Source organism: Mandrillus leucophaeus, unplaced genomic scaffold, assembly GCF_000951045.1.
Source record: "Mandrillus leucophaeus isolate KB7577 unplaced genomic scaffold, Mleu.le_1.0 Scaffold57, whole genome shotgun sequence".
Lineage (NCBI taxonomy): Eukaryota > Metazoa > Chordata > Mammalia > Primates > Cercopithecidae > Mandrillus > Mandrillus leucophaeus.
In genome coordinates, this window is record NW_012106141.1 from 6992781 (window position 1) to 7015734 (window position 22954).

Genomic DNA, 22954 nt, shown 5'->3' on the forward strand with positions numbered 1-22954 from the left:
CATATGTATATGACCACCACCCAAATCAAGGTATAGAACATTTCTAGCATCCTAGAAGATTTTCTTCCGCATTCTCCTAGTTAGTACTCTCCTTGTTCCCAAGTAATTGCTAATCCAACTTCTTTTACCATATATTAGTTTTGCCTGCTGTTGAACTTAGGGTAATTAGAGCCTACTCATGTCGTCTCTCATGTTTGGTACTTTGATGCAATATTCTGTCAGGACGTGATCAATGTTTTGCATCTATCAATAATTCTTTTCTCATTAAGAATAGTAGAATAGTTTTTTGTTTTTTTTTTTTGAGAGTCTTGCTCTGTCACCCAGGCAGGAGTGCAGTGGCATGATCTCGACTCACTACAACCTCTGCCTCCTGGGTTCAAGCGATTCTCCTGCCTCAGCCTCCCGAATAGCTGGGAATACAGGCGCGTGCCACCATGCCCAGCTAATTTTTGTATTTTTAGTAGAGGTGGGGTTTCACCATGTTGGCCAGGATGGTCTCGATCTCTTGACCCCGTGATCTCCCTGCCTCGTCCTCCCAAAGTGCTGGGATTACAGGCGTGAGCAACCGTGCCCGGCTAGTAGTAATCTTTCTTATGCTTCAGAATGTGACATCTGACTGATAGTACCTTTAGAGAACTCACTACCCCCCTTTCACTTAAAAGTTAAAATACTGCAATTATTTAATGGCAGTAAGTTAAAAACAAAAACAACGTGGTGGCTCATGTTTGTAATCCTAGCACTTTGGGAGGCCAAGGCGTGCGGATCAGGAGGTCAAGACATTGAGACCATCCTGGCCAACAAGGTAAAAACTTGTCTCTACTAAATAAAAAAGTTAGCTGAGCGTGGTGGCTTGCACCTGTAGTCACAGCTCCTCGGGAGGCTGAGGTAGGAGAATTGCTCGAACCTGGGAGGCAGAGGTTGCAGTGAGCCGAGATCGCATCCCTGCACTCCAGCCAGGTGGCAGAGCGAGACTCTGTTTAAGAAAAAAACAACAACAAAAGCATTATTATAGATTGACATGTATGGTGTTTTCAATCACTTATAGATGGAGATCTTTTCAAAGTAATTACAGTTTTTTTTCCTTTTTTTTGTGCAACAGAATCTTGCTCTGTTGCCCAGGCAGGCTGGAGTGCCGTGGTGCAATCTTGGCTCACGGCAGCCTCCGCTTCCTGAGTAGCTGAGATTACAGGTGCCCGCCACCACGCCTGGCTAATTTTTGTATTATTTTTTAGTAGAGACGAGGTTTCACCATGTTGGCCAGGCTGGTCTCGAACTCCTGACCTCAGGTGATCTGCCTGCCTTGGCCTCCCAAAGTGCTGGGATTACAGGCATGAGCCACCGCGCCTGAGCAGTTAAGTTCTTAATAAAATCATACAGGGAAATTTGTGCAAAATAAAATTAGGTTGTGATTATTTATATTTTATAAAGGGATCTATTTGGTTTAGAGGTTTTTAATTATGGAAAATTCTCCATGTAGATTTAAGTTACATTGCAGGTTAAAAGTATTCCCTTTATTTGTAACCCTTCAGGAGTAAACTTACTGGTTGGTTGTTTAGCTGTACATTTTGGGAGCCACTGTTTCATTTAAAGTAATAAATAGCCGGATGTGGTGGTATGCACCTGTAGTCCCATCTGCTTGGAAGACTGAGGCAGGAGGAGTTGAGGCCAGAAATTCAAGGCCAGTCTGGGAAACATAGTGAGGCCCCATGTCTAATAAATAATTCAGAACTTTTTAAATTAAGGTAGTTCTCCCCAACCCATGTGTTTTATGAGATGCAATTCAACATTTTTTCTTTGAATATATCCGATATTTGACATGATACATAATTCAAGAAGTCTAAAAATACTTCAGAAAGTAATACTACCCCAGCCCAGGTCACTTAGATTCTTCCCTGTATATTAGCTATGGTTACCAATTTCTTGTGTATCCTTCCAGACACTTTATATGTACTAAACCACATTTTAATGTTGCAGATTTAAGATATTCAGGGTATTTAGTATTCCTAATTATCTTATGGAACTTGGATTTTCTGGTTTATCAATTTCATACAGTTCTAATTCTTATCCTGGCATGTTGGATATTTTGTTCCCCTCTCACCTCCGCCTACAGACCCACCTTGGGTCTTTTCTTTGTGCTGACAAATTGCCTTTGCAATAGTTAATGAGTGTACTGGTTCAGGATAACCACAAGGATTGGTAGAGAATGTCATAAGCTGACTCCTAGTGAGTCTATTTAAACCTTTTCTAGTGTGATGAGTGTGAGCAAAATCTTTACTGTAGGTTTGAAAACTACCTGTACCTGGACTTCCTGATTTAGAGGCACCATTTCCTATACTACAGCAGCAATTTGTTAGGGAAAGTTGGCCAAGGCTTAAGGAAAATCAATAATTTTTTAGCAGGTAAAATTGTGTATAGGTCTTCTAAGCAAAGATCATGAGTTTTTTCTTTTCCTAAAATATAACACTAAAATTGAAGTTAAATGTTTTTCAAACCCTTGTTGCTTAAAAGTGGAATTTGGGTTCCCTTTTTCAGACGTTTCAAAAACATACTTTGTTTGAATTTAGGATTTTTTGGGGGGAAAGTTGATCTTTTGGGTTGAGCTATTTGTCAAGAGTGAAAGGTTTTAATCCCATTAGTATCAGCTAACCATAGTATCAGCCAACCTCAGTATCAGCCAACCTCTGTATCTCAAATGAGGTATAGCTATCCTCTTTTCTCTTAGAATTATTTCCAAACAAAAGGAAAATATTTATGAAAGGACTGTCAAAAGTGTGCAGCTGTGAAATATATTCTTCTCTTATTATTATTCGTTTTATTTCCTGATAAAATGAAGTCCCTGACATTACAGGAAATCTACGTAGCAACCTCATAAGTGAGAACAAGTCTGAAAGCATATACAAAATTAATTATCCTAGATCCTAGATGCAACTTTTAACTTTTGACAGTTATTCCCACAGCATTTCTGTTTGGTATTCTTACAATTGTCTTACGCTCAGAATTCTCACTAAGGGGCCATTACCATAGTAGATATTACTTGGCAAATAATAAATACAGGGATTGAGCAAGCTGATGCAACTGACCATCTTGATTAAAACGTGTATTAAACTTAGATCTACAGAATGGTAGGGAGGCAGAAATAAGCAAATGACTTAATTTGTATTGATGCCAAATTGGTGTTTGCTTGAACACTTCAAAATGGCAGAGTTGTTAACACTAGCTGCAACTCTTAAGGACCATCCCATAAGTAGGGCACATAGGGCATAGAATTCATACCAGAATTTTAGGATTTTATTTTACTTTCTAATATATAATTAGTTCTTAATGTGTGTTAACCCTTTTTTTCCCTCCAATTTAAGGGTCTGTGTTTTCATATGTTATATTTTTGGATTGCTCTTATAATAATGAACTCTTCCTGTATAGGTATGAAATCACCAGAAGAACAACTGGTGTGTGTGCCACCACAGGAGGCCTTTCCTAACGACCCCCGGGTAATAAATAGACAGAGAAGTTCTGATTACCAGTTTCCATCCTCTCCATTTACAGACACACTAAAGGGCACCACTGAGGATGACGTGTTGACAGGTCAGGTGGAGGAGCAGTGTGTGCCAGCAGCAGAGGCAGAGCCGCCTGCAGTGAGCGAAACCACAGAGAGGACAGTGTTAGGAGAGTACAATCTCTTTTCTAGGAAGATAGAAGAGATTTTGAAGCAAAAGAATGTTTCATATGTCAGTAGAGTTTCCACACCTATCTTTACAACACAAGAGAAGATGAAACGGCTTTCCGAGTTCATATATTCTAAGACTTCCAAAGCTGGTGTGCAGGAGTTTGTAGATGGTTTGCATGAGAAGCTAAATACTATTATTATTAAAGCATCAGCCAAGGGTGGGAATTTGCCACCAGTCAGTCCTAACGATTCTGGTGCTAAGATAGCATCGAATCTTCTGGAAAGGCATGTCATACCAGTTTCCTCAAGTGACTTCAACAATAAACATCTCCTTGAGCCACTGTGTAGTGATCCTTTGAAAGACACCAACTCTAATGAGCAGCATTCCACTTCGACTTTGAGTTTAACTGAAGTAGAAATGAACCAGCCTCAACATGCCACAGAGTTAACGGTGACTTCTGATCATACTGTACCTGGTGATATGGCCCGGGAACCAGTAGAAGAAACAACAAAATCCCCCAGTGATGTAAACATTTCTGCTCAACCGGCTCTTTCAAATTTTATAAGCCAGTTAGAACCTGAAGTATTTAATAGTTTGGTTAAAATCATGAAAGATGTCCAGAAAAATACTGTGAAATTTTATATTCATGAAGAAGAAGAGAGTGTGCTCTGTAAAGAAATAAAGGTAACTAAACGAGAAGGTAATAGTAATGCTGTACAAACTTCTCTTGTTGGTGTGACCTGTATAAAATGGAAGTTTTTTGTGTTTAAATGTTTACCATAGGCCAGGCATGGTGGCTAATACCTGTAATTCCAAAACTTGGGAGGCTGAGGCAGGAGGATTGCTTGAGGCCAGGAGTTCATGACCAGCCTGGGCAACATAACAAGACTTTGTCTCTTAATAACAAAATAGGTGTGGTGGCACTCTACTGTAGTCCCAGCTGCTTGGGAAGCTCAAGTGGGAGGGTCACTTGAGCCCAGGCATTTAAGATTACAGTTAGCTATGATTGTGCCAGCTTAGGTGACAGAGTGAGACCCTGTCTCTAAAAATAAATAATAAAAATAAATGTTGATTGTATATCTTCATAATTTAACTCAGGGTGGAATAAAAGAGTGGTAAGTCCAAGTAAATTCAGAACTTGGGGTTTAAATATGTTAGAATTTAGAATCTTGTTTTACAGTGTCATTTATGCACATACCTTTTAAACTGTTGATTTGAAGGTTTGAAGTGTTTCTTGGAATTTTTTTTTTTTTTTTTTTTTTGAGATGGAGTCTCCCTCTGTCGCCCAGGCTGGAGTACAGTGGTGTGATCTCGGCTCACTGCAACCTCTGCCTCCCGAGTTCAAGCAGTTCTCCTGCCTCAGCCTCCCGAGTAGCTGGGATTACAGGCATGCAACACCATGCCCAGCTAATTTTTTTTTTGTATTTTCAGTAGAGACAGGGTTTCACCATGTTGGTCAGGCTGGTCTGGAACTCCTGACCTCGTGATCCACCCGCCTCAGCCTCCCATAGTGCTGGGATTACAGGCGTGAGCCACCATGCCTGGCCATTTCTTGGATTTTTAATGAAGAGGAAGGAAAAACACAGAGAGGAAAAATTAAGTTGCCAGGGTTTATCTCATGGGATTTGATCAATCACATAGAAAAACAAACTGCCCAGGGTTGGCTTAATGATAAACTTTTGGTATTTCTTGATACCCTAGCCATGTTACATTCCCTTTATCCTTTATTGATCAAGAAACCTGATAATCTTGAAAGACTACTCAGTCACGAAAGATTTCTCACTGTGAGGTGTATTTTTTCTACCGAAGCTGCAGACTAATATTTCAGATATTTGGTTGAAACACACAGATGGCCAGGCGCTATGGCTCACGCCTGTAATCCCAGCACTTTGGGAGGCTGCGGTGGGTGGATCACGAGGTCAGGAAATCGAAACCATCCTGGCTAACACAGTGAAACCCCGTCTCTACTAAAAGGACAAAAATATTAGCCGGGCATGGTGGCAGCTTCCTGTAGTCCCAGCTACTTGGGAGGCTGAGGCAGGAGAATGGCGTGGACCCAGGAGGCGGAGCTTGCAGTGAGCCGAGATTGCATCACTGTACTCCAGTCTGGGCAACAGTGCAAGACTCCGTCTCAAAAAAAAACCACACACGCCTTTCTGTGTGTCTGTATGTTAGAGATAGATATGTAAGTTTGTTACCAGTAGGTAGGTAAATGGTAACACATTGGAGCAATTGTATTAGTGGTGTAATATTAAAATTAATACTCAATAAATTATGGGATTTTAATTCCTCAAGGGAATGCCTAAGATTTTGAAATAAATGTCTGCTCTCATTTATAGAGTTTACTTACCATGACTGGAATTTCATTAGAGGAATCAGAGGGACCATGGGCTTTATAGCTACTAACATGTCCTAAGCCTTTTGTCAGTTTGGACATCTCTGAGGTCAGCATGTTTCGTGTGACGTCACCTGGTCAAGACCTGAAGAACATAGAAATGACATGAGTCAGAGTACTCTGTTGGGCTTTCCTTACTGATTCCTAATGGTTTCTTGGGAAAATGAAATGAGACTTCTAGGAATTCCTTGGTTGCATTGACTGACTGTAGAGTTTCTCAACTTTTCCCCACCAGCCAGCAGTGAGTTCCCAAGCACAGTACTCTTTGGGGGCATAGCTGCATCTTGGTTTGGGGCTAGATGAGAGAATAGGTTGCGCCCAGTTCCGAGTGTGCTTAGCATAATTCCAACTCCCTCCACCCCCACACCCCCAACCCCCTGCTCCTTTTTTAAAAAGATTTGTAACACACCTATTTGACATTTTAAAAAATTTATTTAGTGAGATGGAGTTTTGTTCTTGTTGCCCAGGCTGGAGTGTAATAGCAGTATCTTGGCTCACTGCAACCTCCACCTCCTAGGTTCAAGCAATTCTCCTGCCTCATCCTCCCAAGTAGCTGGGATTACAGGCACCCACCACAACGTCCAGCTAATTTTTTGTATTTTTAGTAGAGACGGGGTTTCACCATGTTGGCCAGGCTGGTGTTGAACTCCTGGCCTTAGGTGATGTGCCCGCCTTGGCCTCCCAAAGTACTGGGATTATAGGCGTAAGCTATCGCACCCTGCCGTGACATTTAGATTACGGGGATAGGAGATGCATTTCCTAATGAAATGTGCTTTTAATTTTTTCTGGCATAGAACAAGTCATTTCTGTCATTTATATAGAATAAAAGAGCATTCTTTGTTTTACGAATCTGATAGAAAACCAGATTGAAACCTTAATTCTTTTAATCAATATCCATTGGAAATATTCCAGCAAAAATACTACAGTAAAAGACTTTATGAATAAAAATGTAAACTTTAAATATTTCTGGAGTCAAACTGATTTATTATATGAATTAAACTGTCTTATTTTAAATCAACTTAAAGCTTCTTAATGTAAGAAGACATCAAAAATTACCAGGAGGGAGGCTGAGGCGGGTGAATCATGAGGTCAGGAGATCGGGACCATCCTAACACGGTGAAACCCCATCTCTACTAAAAATACAAAATATTAGCCAGGCATGGTGATGGGCACCTGTAGTCCCAGTTACTGGGGAGGCTGAAGCAGGAGAATGGTGTGAACCTGGGAGGCAGAGCTTGCAGTGAGCCGAGGTAGCGCCACTGCACTCCAGCCTGGGTGACAGAGTAAGACTCCATCTCAAAAAAAAAAAAAAAAATTATCAGGAGGCATGTCAGATGGTAATTTACCTTTTCATTAACTGACTAAGCTGGTCTGAGATCTGCCCAAAAGTTCCAGAGCTTGGATCAAAATCAATGTAGAAGGTGCTGCTTTAGCACAACATCCTCCTCTTTGGGGTGACACTTTAGGCAGCTGTTGAAAGAGCAGTAGACAGGTTGTCAGGTGAGCTGGGTTTTTATTATAGCTGTCTGACCAGCTGTGCTGATGTTAAAAGTAATCTCTGAAATGAGGAATATGACCTCCAGGATCTTGCAGTTTACTTCAGTGTTTCAGGATTCCACCAGCAAGCAGAGAGCAAAGGGAACTCTGCATGGAAGTCTGCCTGTGTCTTGTGAAAGGCAGTACCATGTTCACCAGCATGGAGGAAGAAGAGTTATTAGTTGGGAGAGTCTACTTTGAAGACAGAAACTTGACAGAAATGGCTTATTAGTATGTCAATACTATTGTACATAATGAAGGTCTATATAAATGCTTTTTGAGCTGTTGTGAATTAAAGGAGCTATGGTTGTGAAAGTTCTTAACTCTGAAGGCGTTTATCCCAGTTAATACTGCTGCAAATAACCAAGGGCCTGCTTAGAATGGAAAGGAAAATGGGAGCTAGGGAGTGGTTAATGATTAGACTCTAGGTTGCCTTAAAGTGTTTCTAAGGTATTACAGGCAACCTAGAGTCTAATCGATTATTAACCTCTATAATAACTAAAGGAGCTGGGTTAAGAACCTGGCCTAATTAACAGTTCTTTCTGTTACTCTCACACTGTTAATTAGCTGGCTTTGCATAGTGCTGTAACATTGTGACTCTGTGATTGGTGAAGCTCTGACCTTTAGATTGCTCTTCTAGAAAAGAAAAGTGGATTTGGGCCATGTGCAGTGGCTTATGCCTATAATCCCAGCACTTTGGAAGGCCAAGGCAGGAGGATGATCAAACCCAGGAATTTAAGACCAGCTTGGGCAACACAGCGAGACTCTCTTACCAAAAAAAAAAAATTAGCCTGGTGTGGTGATGTGAGCCTAGTGCCACGTATTCAGGAGGCTGAGGTGGGAGGATTGCTTGAGCCTGGGAGGTCAAGGCTGCAGTGAGCTGTGATCATTCCGCTGCACTCCAGCCTGGGAAACAGTGATAGCCTGTCTCAAAAAAAAAAAAAAAAAAAAAATAGATTTGATGGTCTGTAAGGTCTCTTAGAGTGTAAATTCATTCATTGTTAATAATGTCCTAGTAGTACTTAAGCTTATCAGTTTATCTTGCATTTCTGGTATTAAATTGATGTTTACAAAAAAGCATTTTAATATTGATTTAGTTGTTTTTCTTTAACAGGAATATCTTATCAAATTAGGCAATACAGAATGTCATCCAGAACAGTTTTTGGAAAGAAGATCAAAATTAGATAAACTATTGATTATTATTCAAAATGAAGACATTGCAGGTTTCATTCACAAGGTAGACTATTAAGTCAAATTCACTACTTACTTTGGTTTTAAAAACTCCCTTATTTTAAAATCTTGCTGTCTGGCAGACTAGTGTTTTTAAAATAAGCTTTAAAGGAGATTAAACTTAAGGACCCATCTATGAATCAGCTTGTGAGATTCAAGTTTGTACCTCTGCAAAGTTTTAAATTGCTGCACATCACGGATCTTCCCTGTCACTCAAGTAGTCAAGACTAATAAGAGTACTGAATCCTTGAATGCCATTGGGTCTGCTGACTACTTAATGTTTTCATCTTCATTTGTATGTCCTAGGAAAAACCTATTTGTGCTCCGTCTTTGTCAGACCAGTCCCCTTTTCCCTTATATTTTGAGGTATCCCATGTAGTCTTAGGAGCCCTATCTCACATCTTACATCTTGGATGCCTTTCCTGATTGACTGTTCCAGCACATAGGCTTTTGCCTTCATCTGAATTCTGACTGTATTCACAGGTTATAGAGAGGTCAGCTTTTGTCCATTTTGTGTTTTCAGGTCTATTGTAAGCTGCTTTAGTGGTCTCCGATAGGTCCCAGTACATAAATGTTGGTTTATATATTGGGAAATAATGTTGAGAATATTATTTGTGTGTATGGCTTTCCAGAGGCAATCTACTAATACAGATGAGCCATAATGCATTCTGTTAGACTTCCTGTAGGTTCCTTCACACTTGAGTCTATCACTTCATTCCCTCATCCATCTGTTTCTCTTTTTATTTTGGGATTTAAACAGATACCTGGCTTGGTGACTTTAAAGAAGCTCCCCTGCGTTAGTTTTGCTGGTGTTGATAGCCTGGATGATGTTAAAAATCATACATACAATGAATTATTTGTATCTGGAGGTTTTATCGTATCTGATGAATCAATTCTAAATCCAGAGGTTGTCACAATTGGTAAGGTGTGATGTTCTTTTGAGCACATAACTCCTCTTCTGACTCTAATACTTTTTAATGTACTGTCCATTTATTCTGCCATTCACAGATAACTAGTACATTTCAGTCTTTTCCTGAGCTTTTATTACCTCAAATTTCTTTCCCCTTCTCTTAGACCAATAATTTTCTCTAAATCTGGTGTAAAGCAAGGCTTTCTGCCCCTGCTGCAGTTGAATCACTTCTTGTATTACTGTCATCAACATGTTCTTTTGTATGTAGATGTTATATTCTTAGAGTTTTAGGCATGTATAGATCTGTCTCCCTTAGACAAAGAGAAATGAAAAGAGTACATAGGAAAGTCGATGTTTCTACATAATATGAAAAAGCATCATAATTCACTTGTGGAATGATTATTTATTGAATTAAAAAGGAACTTCATTATTTCTAACAGAGAACCTTAAAAATTTTTTGACATTCCTTGAAGAACTTAGTACTCCAGAAGGAAAATGGCAATGGAAAGTCCACTGTAAATTTCAGAAGAAACTAAAGGAACTAGGCAGGTAAGCTTTGAAACATAACTATATAATTAATGGTTGTTGATTTTAACATTGTACTCATATTTCTCTATTCCCATGTTTGTAGATTATGGATGTTCTTCATTTTTCACAGATGTCCATAGCCAGTCATAATGGAGTATAGATACTAAATTATTCTTGCCTTTATAAGAGGAAGCAGTATTTTTAAGTAGAAGTTTGGTGAAGTTCTTGTTATGTGCATAGGTAAAATTTGTTTAATCTTTGCCATTTGTGGATTTAGAGTAATCATCCAAATGGAATGATCAGCATTTTTCTTTTTTTTTTTTTTTTTTTTTTTTTTTGAGATGGAGTTTTGCTCTTGCAGCCCAGGCTGGAGTGCAGTGGGGCAATCTCGCCTCACTGCAACCTCCGCCTCCCGGGTTCAAGCGATTCTCCCACCTCAGCCTCTCAAGTAGCTGAGGTTACAGGTGCCTGCCACCATGCCCAGCTTATTTTTGTATTTTTAGTAGAGATGGGGTTTTACCACATTGGCCTGGCTGGTCTCGAACTTCTGTCCTCAGGTGATCTGCCTGCCTTGGCCTCACAAAGTGCTGGGATTACAGGCGTGAGCCACTGTGCCCAGCCAGCATTTTCCTTTTTTAACTGAACTGTATGTTCCAACTACATCAGACCCTCTCTGAGCCAACTGACTACTTTGTAGGTAGCTAATAAAATTACATATATTTGGACAAGGATTAATCTTGACCTGGTGAAGTGATTTGTGAGTAGGACATCAATTCATGTATATATAGGTAATTTCTAACATGCATGGGAGTCACTTCTTCAAGTGTGATCTTTGGAACACTAGTCACTTGAGAGAGTCCATAAATGATTGTGGTAATCAGGCACATTTGGGACACTATAGCCTACTAGTAAAGTCTATAAAATGTATGTACACATTAAAGGATATGAAGAACTCTAGTTAAAAGAATTGTTTTACATTGTGTTAATCATTATTTCCTTAAACTTAGACCACCAAATTTTATTTCTTAAAGTATGACATTCCATGGTACACTTTTCAGGAAATTCAGGCTTAAATAAGTTTTGAGCATTTAATTCTTTGTAGCAATTCACTCTTAAAAGCTTATCTCCACTTGTTGCTTGTCCCTTGCAATATAGAAACAGCTTAGAGCCGGCCGGGCATGGTGGCTCATGCCTGTAATCCCAGCACATTGGGAGGCTGAGGCAGGCGGATTACGAGGTCAGGAGATTGAGACCATCCTGTCCAACATGGTGAAACCCCGTCTCTACTAAAAATACAAAAATTAACTGGGTGTGGTGGTGTACGCCTGTAGTCCCAGCTACTCGGGAAGCTGAGGCAGGAGAATCGCTTGAACCCAGGAAGCGGAGGTTGCAGCAAGCTGAGATTGCACCACTGTACTCCAGCCTGGCGCCAGAGCGAGACTCTGTCTCAAAACAAACAAAAAAAAGAGTTTAGAGCCATAATAGTGTACTTTTTTTTTTTAAGAGACTTTAGTTCTTGTTGCCCAGACTGGAGTATAATAGTGCAGTCTCAGCTCACTGCAACCTCTGCTTCCTGGGTTCTAGTGATTCTCCCGCCTCAGCCTCCCAAGTAGTTGGGATTACAGGCATGAGCCACCTCATCCGGCTAATTGTATTTTGAGTAGAGATGGGGTTTCACTATGTTGGCCGGGCTGGTCTTGAACTCCTGACCTCAGGTGATCCAACTGCTTTGGCCTCCCAAAGTTTTGGGATTACAGGCGTGAGCCATCAGGCCTGGTCTGTATATTGTATTTTTTGAAGGAAGGATTTATACTTTTTTTGTCCTTTTAAGTCCTTCATTAAAGTTCAAAATTGATAGAGGTAATCATACTTTAAGTAAGTAGAATAATCAGCTGAGATTTTAGCCTAAGCTGTATAGCTGGCCCTGAGGCCTTGCGACCAAGAAACCCCTTTCTTTCTTTCTTTCCAAAGAAGCACGCCCGTACACCAGGCAGAGAGCTAAAGCAGTGCAGTTGTCATTAGTTGCCTCAATGGAAGAAATTGAATTTTAATCTACAGCAGAAATTTCCATACTAAATTTTAGAAGTACAGATCCAGATACTGAACTGCTTAATTTCACAGATTGAATGCTAAAGCTCTAAGTCTGTTGACGCTTCTGAATGTCTATCAGAAGAAACATCTGGTTGAAATTTTGTCATACCACAATTGTGATTCACAAACTCGAAATGCTCCAGAATTGGATTGCCTTATCAGACTTCAGGCTCAGAACATACAGCAACGACACATAGTCTTTTTAACAGGTAAAGAGAGCACTCCTAAGCTTTCTATTATGAATATAGGAATGTGGATGAAAGGATTTTATGGGGCTGTGGTGGGTATCGCTAAGCTTTGATTCTGAAAATGTGAAGGAAAGGATTTTGTGAGGGCTGGGGGCTGTCTACATTTTGAAGGGTTTCATACATGAAACGTTTTTTCTTAATTTAGAGAAGACCATCAAGATGCTTTCCAGTTATACAGATAATGGAATAGTGGTTGCAACTGCTGAAGACTTCATGCAAAACTTTAAAAATCTTGTGGGCTATCACAACTCAGTCACAGAAGAAAACCTTCCGCAGCTTGGTGCTAATGAGAATCTTGAGTCCCAGTCAGGTAACTTTTCAGTGGTTTTCATTTTCTTTAACGCAGACAGTAAAAGAGGAATGGTTTTGTTCTGTTACCAAATAATGAAATGACTGTTTTGAAACCACTCGCCTCAGTATAAACAGTCACAGGGAAAGTGTTTGAAGACATTTATCATTCTAATACTTAGCATGCACAAGATCTCATTTATTATACTGTAGCCAGTCTAAGTTGTTAGTTATTATAGATTATGCATTTCTATCTATATTGTAGACAATGCATACTATGGAGTATGCATTTTCTCTTCAAGGGTTTGTAAGCATTATTGGTTACTATTGTCAGCAAAGGGGTTATATTAATAAAAAGGTAGGAAACCAGATATGGCGATTCAGCATTGAGCTGCTAGACCTCCCCACATGTATAAAGCAGTTTAATTGCAAGATAGTAGAGCTGTCATAGCTTTAGTCTTTCGTGAGATGGCCTCTGCTTTGGTTCCAGGTTCTATGTGAAATGAAAGATGTACTTTTGTTTTGGATGAAAAAAAGCAGAAATGATCATTCAGTAGTGCTAACCAGTTTAGTAATCCAGTGAAGCTAGATGTCAAAAAATTTTATTTTATATTTGTCTTGTCAAATACTGAATTACCGTATAACTTTAGATGCTGTTTTGACATTAACCCCTTTGGAGCTGGGAGTTGGGATTTCCCAACATTAAACGTGAACACATTTCGCAGAAGCTTTTAGCATCGGATTATCTGGACATTCACATCTAGTGTGAGTGTTGTGACTAAGTGAACTTGTGGCAGAAGACCAAGCTTTAAGGGATTGTGGACTTGCAGACCCTGACGCGTTATATTGTGTGAGTAGTGTATAATTTTAAAACGTAAACAAACTGTGTATTTCAATAGAGGAGGACTTTTTGTTTTTTAAATGTAGCTCTTTTAGAAAACGATGAAAAGGATGAAGAGGATATGTCTCTGGATTCAGGGGATGAAATCTCACATATAGAAGTATGCAGCAATTTTCATTCAGAAATATGGGAGAGAGAGACCAAAGGATCACGTGGAACAGATCAAAAAAAGAATACTCAAATTGAGTTGCAGTCGTCTCCTGATGTGCAAAACAGTTTATTAGAAGATAAGACTTATCTTGATTCTGAAGAGAGAACTTCTGTTGATATAGTATGCTCTGAAGGAGAGAACAGCAATTCAACAGAACAAGATTCATATAGTAACTTTCAGGTTTATCATAGTCAATTAAATATGTCCCATCAGTTTAGTCATTTTAATGTTCTCACTCATCAGACATTTTTGGGGACACCATATGCCCTTTCATCAAGTCAGTCTCAAGAAAATGAAAATTACTTCTTATCTGCTTATACTCAAAGCTTGGATAGAGATAAATCTCCACCTCCCTTAAGTGGAGGGAAAAGTGATTCTTCCAGGCCATATTCACAAGAGAAATAACTATAGTAACTTTTTTTTTAATAGATTGTTGTGGACTTTGTTTATTAACAATTTATATTTCATTCTCTAAACAAAAGGTTCTTGTTCTTTCTCAAATGTTTCTTTTATTTAAATCATGATGGTCTGTAACAGTTGAAGCATCTAAAAATTGAAATAAATATATATTTTTAACATATATTGTACTTGAATTATCTCATGTTGGCACTTCCTAAGTTTTACTTTTGTATGTTACCTGTAGTTAGGCTTCAAATTGAAGCCTGTTTTATGTGTAAAATCAGATGCTTGCAGGAGGACGGTAAACAGCAAAGGCTTTACTTCTTTTGCTCTAATGTCACCTGATACAAAGTACTTTTGTTGAAGTGAATTATTTTGATTTAGGCTTTTGTATAGTGTTTTTACACAGGTATAAGCCAGTAATAGCAGTGTTAATATTTACAGGATTTTGGCTCAATACCTCAAGATTTAACAATGCAGTTTCATTTAGATAATAAACTATGTACATAGGACACATTTTTTATCTCTAGGCTTAGTCACGTAAAAACTGCCTATTGCTAAAATTCCGGTAACTTCGAGAGCATTCGATTTTTCAGTACTTGTGCAATCCTTGATTTAATGAAATTAACTTTTATATTTCAGAAGATAGGCTTCTGTTTATCAATGGCATTGAACAATTTGATTTTTAAATTAGTTTTAGCAATATTGAAGTATAATGGAAATATATTTTTGAGGTGGTCTTAGTAGTAATTACCATTTGTTGAACACATTAGTGCTATACTAGAAAGATACAGTGGAGATAGCTTTCAAACCTACATCTATTCCTAACTACTGCCTCTAATACTAATTACTAACTTGTTGCTAATGCTAACTTATAAAAATGTTTTTGAAAATTGCAATTTCTACAAATGTCATAAAAGCAGGATTTAGAGAAGAAAACAATTTCCACAGAAGCTTAAATTGAATTTATTTTAGTAAAGTTATATAGAGTTATGGGTCTAGACGTGTTAATAAGTTAGAACTTTGGCACTTTAGAACAAATGCATGAGTGGTATTTCACTTAATAAGTTACATAAAAAGTGTGAAAGAACACTGTGAGGTCCCAGGAACGCCAGACTATATTAAGGTAAGTAGTAAGTGTTTTTTTTTATAGGGCTTCAATACTCAGGTGGTGACAGAGCAGAAGAACATGTTTTTTTTACTACTAAGCTTTTACAAAAGTATGTTTTATTGTATAGAACAAGTACAGCATTTTACTACATAGTATACAAGTTTTTAATGAGCATTTAAAAAAATAAAATCTAGGTTATTTGAAAAATACCGTTGAGCCAGTGAGCACATTTTATAATTTGGAAGACACAAATCAAATGCGAATGATTTGATTTTCTACATTTAAAATGAAGAACCAAAATTATCTTCTTGATTTTCAGCTAAAGGCAGGAGACTACTTTCCAACTCCTTTTGCTTCTGGAGAAGGCCCTGAAATCACATTGATATATGTTAGTAAAATGTGCACACCTGACTTGCAATGTTGTGTTAAACTAGAATTCTATTCACTTGGAAAACACATTGCTTAGGATAAAATTGTCATTCAACAATTTTTCAGAAATGCTTGTACTAGACCACTTCATTTGGATATATAGCTATCACATTTGTAAGATTGTATTTTTAGCATAAAAATCAGTAGGGATGAGAATTTTCTTAAAAATCAAGCCTCCAAAACTATGAGGGTAAATGAAGTCATTCCCTCTCCCCCAATCCACCCCCAACTGCTTAGATACTAGGAGGCGTCTCCCTTAACATACATACAGTGTTTGTTTTGTTTTGTTTTGTTTGAGATGGAGTCTTGCTGTGTTGCCCAGGCTGGAGTGCAGTGGTGCGATCTCGGCTCACTGCAAGCTCCGCCTCCCAGGTTCACGCCATTCTCCTGCCTCCCAAATAGCTGGGACTACAGGCACCCACCACCACACCCAGCTAATTTTTTGTGTTTTTAGTAGAGACAGGGTTTCACTGTGTTAGCCAGGATGGTCTCGATCTCCTGACCTCGTGATCTCGGCCTCCCAAAGTGCTGGGATTACAGGCTTGAGCCACACTGCGCCTGGCCAACATCCAGTGTTTATCTTGACTGTCCTAACCTTACCTTAGATGCTAATAGAAGGGTCCTGCTGAAATAACACTGGGCACTATATTTGTGGGTAAATGTGTACATCATATTCCTTTCTCTTTATCTCATAATTTTTGTCTCCACTAAGCAAGAAGTAAATTAACACTTTGTCACTCTAAAGAAATAATTTATGTAAAACTCTTAGTAATCCTGTTTGTCTTCAAATGAGTAAATAGACCAAAGGGGACAATTTTCTAGTTCTGTAGAGGGAAGACATCTGAGTCAGCATTTTGAAATGCAGAGGGTATTGGTACATGCCGACATGGAAAAGGGCACTTATAAACAACACAGCTTATTCTTCCCTGAGTACAGAGTATATAGTGAATCAAAGCTAACTACAGCCATTCTTTTTAAAGCCCAAGGGATGGAGCAAAGGTTGTAGGATGTCACCCGTTTTAATCAGAGAGTAAAATAATGAGAAGTCACAATAGTTTGGGAGAAAAAGTAATCTGGTGAGTAAGGTTATACGTATAATTTCATACTGAATTTATTACTATTTGGGATGTACATCAATATTTCTAAACACTGCCAACACGTCAAGTTTTTTTAAAAGCCACATATTGCTAAGAATTTGTTAAAGCGTAACTGTATTTTTTGTTTTAGGGCCTTATTGATGTTTTGCCGTTCCAATGTATGCATTTTTTTTACTCAATAAACTTGTCTTAATTTTGGAACTGTCTCATGATTTCGTACTGGAAAGAACTACTCAAAGACGGCAATGTAAAAGCAAGTCGAAGGAAAGTCCCATTTTATTTGTGTCTAACATACAGGAACTGAAATACTTGTTAAAACCTGGGATGCATCAAAGTAACTTAAAACAGCCATTCAACATGTTCCCCGAACCGCCCACGCCACATAAAGAACAGACACATCTACACTCGAAAAAGCTCATACCTGTCTCAGTTCTGAAAGTCCCTTAAGGATTGCTTGCTGTCGATCCCTATTTTTCACCATGTTAGGATTAAGAAGTGGATCACTGACACAGTCAGAATCAAATAGCTGTCGTTCTTGGCCACAGTGTAAAGCGAGATGAAAGTAACAAATCAGTCAATTACATTAGTAAAATGATACAGCCCTGTGCTATATAATATTCTAAGGAGTCATTAATAAATATGTATCCTAGGAAAGTACTAAGCAAAATTTAAGACATATTCAAGAGAAAATTCCTTCCTCTCTCCAGGAGCAAACATTGTAAGAAACTTTCTAGAACTAAGTGCAGGAATTACTAATTTGGAATTTAAAGTTGGGGGTTTACATGGGTCAATTTTTACAGTTAGAATGCTTATATTTACTTACCTTGTGAATTTTGGTACTGAGGGTCCTGGGTTGAAGGCTGAGACAATGGTGCATCGGGATCAAGGTAATAGATCTCATTTGTTCGAACATAGGGAATAAAATGGGATGATTCAGAAATTCCAGGTGATAATTTTGTTTGATTACCTCCTGAAATCAAATTCTCTCTCTCATAGCTACTGTTTTTTAGTGGTAAGTGTAATGTATTTTGAGTTTGTTGAGTTCTGTTTTTCACTGCTGGAACTGGTGGTGATGGAGACCTATTAAAAAAAGAAAAATAGGAGCCTTAGTAAAAAATTGTGTATTTAGATTAAGTATCTCTCTTTGATCACATTTCACTTTATGAAACGAAGTCTTGCTCTGTTGCCCAGGCTGGAGTGCAGTGGTGTGATGTAAGCTCACTGCAACTTCTGCCTCCTGGGTTCAAGCAACCTGTCCTGTCTCGGCTTCCCAAGTAGCTGGGATTACATGCGCACACCACTGTGCCCAGCTAGTTTTTGTATTTTTAGTAGAGACAGGGTTCACCACGTTGGCCAGGGCTGGTCTTGAACTCCTGACCTCAGGTGATCCACCTGCCTCGGCCTCCCAAAGTGCTGGGATTATAAGCGTGAGCCACATGCCTGGCCCATTTCACTTTATTCTAAATGTACCTGTAACACCTTTGGGAATATATGCATAGAAGCCTGAGCTCTATAATATCGTTCCATAAAACAGGGGAAAAGAATGGTATTTATCTGTGTTTTTACTAGCACTAGCTATGGTATGTGTACTGTAGCACAAGGGAGACATATTTAATTACTAGATCCTGAGGAACACTGCTGGTTTGGTTAATCTGAGCCTACTGTTTTCTCCTTAGATAATTCACCATAAAATAATATACTCACCATCTGAACGAAACTTGTTTTTAAGCCCCATTCTGAGACAACTAAACCAGCTGGTTCGTGCACAAAGACAGAATAAAGATTCTAATTTCTAAATCTCTCATTGACTGAATTTCTCATTGTCCTTATCAGTCATTTCTTCCCATTCACCACTCCTGGCCATCCCTCCTCCCAAAGCAGAATGCCTATTCTGCTAGTGACATACCTGGAATATCAAAATCACTTAGTTAAGTCTAGAGATAAAAGTAAATGTTATCTACATTCCTGCCTAGGCCCAGTCCAACACGGGCCTTCAAGCTCCAGCTAAAGTGCCACCCTATCCCTTAATCCTCTAACCCTCACCTGGAAGCCACACCCTTTCTGACTGTTCTCTATATATAACTATATGCCTCATGCCGTCCAGATCTTGAATCCCTTTTTTGTCCCACACAGAAAGCACTAAATAGCTGCAGAATTAATCTGATGCATACATACCTTTCCTTGCTGAATGAATGAATATTCAGAGGCTCTTCTTCCTAAAAGATGGATAAATGCAGAAAGGAATATGTAGCATTTTCACATGTCCCCACAAATATTTTTAGAGCTACTTATTGAAATAATCTGAGGGTAATATTTGAATAACAGGTACCAACTGAGCAACAGAATAGATAGATTCAGTATTTTTCCAGAGTCAAACTAACCCAGTAGTTCCTAATCTCCCAAACTGACCTCTGTCTATATGGACTATAAACAAGGGTTTTAAAGGAGTATTTGAACACATAGCATTCATCTACAGAAGTTGTGTTAAATGTAAAGGACTCAATAAGAAAACCTTTTCAGCTTTGTGGGCCATATTGTTTCTGTTGCTAGTCTGTTGTGTGAAGTCAGCCATAGACAATTCATAAAAGAATGAATTGACTATGTTCGTATAAAATTTTACAAAAGCGGATAGCAGCCTGGATTTGCCCATGGGATATAGTTTGCTGATCCCTAATGTAAACGGAAACAGATCAGAACAGCCTTACCAAAGCATACATGTGAGAAACTGTTTTGAATCTAGAAATATCAATACATCTTCTAAGATGGAAGAGCTTTACCTTTTTGACTAGATGCCACCTGAACTTTGACTCAGTTTCTTGATGAGATGAATGAAAAATTTCTGGTGAAATGCCTCTGTTTTGAGAGAGGTGCCCAGGATTGTTTTTTTCTACCAAATGAAGCAACTCCATCTGCCTCCTTACTTTTTTTTCTTCTCTTTGCTTTTGAAGCTGTTTAGGGTACTTTTCTGATGCTGGAATATACCTTTTAGGTGGCTTATTTATATTCCAATCAGGCCTTTTAGGATATTTCTTCATGTGTTTTGTTTGTTTCTCTATTCTTGTGAACTGATTACACTGATCATTATACCGATTGTTTTCTTTTTCTAAGCTGGCTCCTTTATCCTGAGTTAGTTCTTGCTTGTTTTTCTTGGTGCTAAACTGTCCAATAAGTTCTGCCGAAATCTCAGGAGATGAACAATTTGTGATGTCCCTCTCCATTAATGATCCACAATGTGATTCTGCATTGGTGAATATTCCTATATTTAAGTCATCTAAAAAAAAGTTTCAAATGATTTTTTAAAATTATAAACAAAATTTTTAATTTTAAATAACTTTCCCCAAAACATTAAACAATTACTGTCCTCTGAGACTTTTTTCTTTCATTGATTTTCAACAAAACCAAAACTCTTATTATACTCATTAAAGAACAACCCCTCATACTCCCAACCACTGGCAACCACCACTCTAATTTCCATCTCTATGAACTGATAATCATGAAAAGATGCTCAACATCATCAGTCACTGGGGGAAATGCAAACCAAAATCACCTAACACTTCACAATCAGTAGAATAACAAGGGTTGGCAAGAATAGAGAGAATCAGAACCCACAGGCACTGATGGTGGAAATGTAAAATGATACCACTGCTTTGGAGAAGAGTTTGGTGGTTCTTCAAAATGCTAAACATACAGTACCTGTTACTCGTGACTCAGCAATTCTACTCTTCTCTCAAAAGAACTAAAAATGTACATCCACAAAAATCTATATATGAATATTCACAGCAGCATATTAATAATAGCCAAAAAGTGGAAATAACACCAATGTTCATCAACTCATGAATAAAAATGTGGTATTATAAATGTAGTATTTATTCAGTGACAAACAGGAATGAAGTACTGACACATGCTACAACATGGATAAACCTTAAAACATGCTAAGAGAAAGAAGCCAGAGAAGACTATGTGGTCTAATTCCAGTTACATGAAATGTCCAGAACAGGCAGAAATATTCAGAGACAGAACGTTAACTGGAGGAGAAAGAAGAAAGAAATAGAAAGTGACAAGTAATGGGTACAGTGTTTCTTTCTAGAGTGATCAAAATGTTTTAGAATTGATTGCGGTAATGGTTGCACCACTGAATACCAAAAAACACTAAACTGTAGGGTAAATTTTGTGGTATGTGACATATTTCAACAAAGCTGTTATCCCTTTATTTTGTAACTTACTGAAAACCTCACCTTTCATTAATTTTTGAACTTTTAAATTGAACTTAATTCTAATTGCTTTAATTATGACTTTAAATTTTAAATCAAACCACAGTTTCTACACAAATACCTGTTTGCACACCAGTATCCTTCTTAGAAGTTGTATAATTCGTGTATGTATTCATTTTACCGCTGACTTCACCAGAATCATGTCTTGAAATGTTAGTAGATGCGTTATATTCCATTTGTATTGTATCAACTGGCAAAGAGAAATTACCTGATAAAACAACACTTAAGGAATATTAATAAAAATTATGTATGTATAGCAGCAACTAAATACAATAATTTTCACTTAATGAAGATGAACACTGCAATAACAATTTTCTTACAAAAAGTTACCCACATTCCTATCGGTTACTGAATTTAGGGAGATCATTTCATAATTGTTCTCTGTAAAAACAGACACAAAAAGTACACATTTTACCTATTATTTTAACATTATTTAACACATTTTAACATTATTTCTGCTTTTATTGCAATTTTCCACATAAATTAAGCATTCCTATTTATAAAATTACACTAGTTTAAGGTCTGAAATTCCTACAAAAATAGTAGGTATATTAAAGGTATTAAAAATAGGCAATCATTTAGGCTGGGTGCAATGACTCACACCTGTAATCCCAACACTTTGGGAGGCCAAGGTGGGAGGGTCATCTGAAGGCAGTAGTAGTTCAAGACCAGCCTGGGCAACAAAGCGAGATTCCATGTCTACAAAAAATATAAGGTTGCAGTGAGCTGTGATGGCACCACTGCACTCTAGCCTAGGCAACAGAATGAGTCCTTTTCTCCAAACACAGAAAAAAGGCATTATTTAAAATCATCTTCTAAAAATATTATAAATAAAGTTCTGGTTAAGCCCTTACCACCAAGATTTTTAATCAATCTAGAAGTGTCATGTCCCTTTTGCGCCAATTCTCGGATTCTCTGTTCTTGTTTTAGTCTCTGTGCCAGTTCCTGCGCTCGCTGCATTGTCTGGAATAGCTCATTTGTCTTGACAGTCATGATTTCCTGTCAATATTGATGTGTTATTAAATACAACTATTAAACATACAAAGACTTGACTATTTCCTCTCAGTAAATATTTTCTAAGCTTCTCCTATGTGTCAGGCACTTGTTTACATACTAAGGTTAGAACAGTCAACAAGGCAAAGTTCCTGCCCTTCTGGAGCTTACATTTTAACATCTTTTTCTACAGCTGTATTCAATCACAAATATGGTAACTCTTTTTACCCATTTCAAATTTATACTAAAAGTTTTCACAGTTTTAAAAACTGTTCTATTACATTTAAGAATATATTTTAAAAGGTAAACAAGGTTTATGACCACTTCTTGCAGTTCAAATGATACTTTACTGATTTCCTCATGTTACATAGGGGTAACTGGCTCAGCCTATTCAACTCAATGAAACTGGAACCCAGACCATGTGTCCCTTTACTAGCCAATTTTGGAGTGAAGGTTGCCAAGGGGGAAAACTGCAGTAAAAGGCAAGAAAACGTTTAAAGTGCTCTACATTTTAAAACTTTAGCAAGTGAGTATTTTTGTTAGGTTAGCTCAAATATGGTACCACCACCATACATACCTATCTTGTCTACACCACTTAGGGTTCTCCTAGTGGTACAGATAAGATAGGTATGTATGCATACCTATGTTGTCTCCTAGTATCTACTTTTTAAAAAGGCCATTTAGGCCAGGCGCGGTGGCTCACGCCTGTAA

General features: G+C 38.1%; 2 protein-coding genes across 4 annotated transcripts in view; one reads left to right on the top strand and one right to left on the bottom strand.

Moving 5' to 3' along the window:
• The window catches only part of LOC105552682 (protein FAM208A), a 38356-nt gene extending 23833 nt beyond the window's left edge, over positions 1 to 14523 (top strand). The window contains exons 9-15 of one of the 2 annotated variants that reach the window (XM_011998417.1): positions 3421 to 4349; positions 8711 to 8833; positions 9587 to 9746; positions 10177 to 10285; positions 12386 to 12564; positions 12749 to 12913; positions 13819 to 14523. In XM_011998417.1, coding sequence (XP_011853807.1) covers positions 3421 to 4349; positions 8711 to 8833; positions 9587 to 9746; positions 10177 to 10285; positions 12386 to 12564; positions 12749 to 12913; positions 13819 to 14348 — 2195 coding nt within the window. In that variant the 3' untranslated portion in view covers positions 14349 to 14523. The remainder of the gene's footprint in view (positions 1 to 3420; positions 4350 to 8710; positions 8834 to 9586; positions 9747 to 10176; positions 10286 to 12385; positions 12565 to 12748; positions 12914 to 13818) is intronic. The other variant, XM_011998418.1, reaches the window with a different exon arrangement.
• Positions 14524 to 15534: 1011 nt separating this feature from the next.
• The window catches only part of CCDC66 (coiled-coil domain containing 66), a 60995-nt gene continuing 53575 nt past the window's right edge, over positions 15535 to 22954 (bottom strand). For both annotated transcript variants that reach the window (XM_011998419.1, XM_011998420.1), the window contains exons 12-18: positions 22105 to 22249; positions 21312 to 21440; positions 19757 to 20250; positions 19155 to 19195; positions 17803 to 18059; positions 17401 to 17525; positions 15535 to 15821 (exon numbers count right to left, since the gene is read on the bottom strand). In XM_011998419.1, coding sequence (XP_011853809.1) covers positions 15735 to 15821; positions 17401 to 17525; positions 17803 to 18059; positions 19155 to 19195; positions 19757 to 20250; positions 21312 to 21440; positions 22105 to 22249 — 1278 coding nt within the window. In that variant the 3' untranslated portion in view covers positions 15535 to 15734. The remainder of the gene's footprint in view (positions 15822 to 17400; positions 17526 to 17802; positions 18060 to 19154; positions 19196 to 19756; positions 20251 to 21311; positions 21441 to 22104; positions 22250 to 22954) is intronic.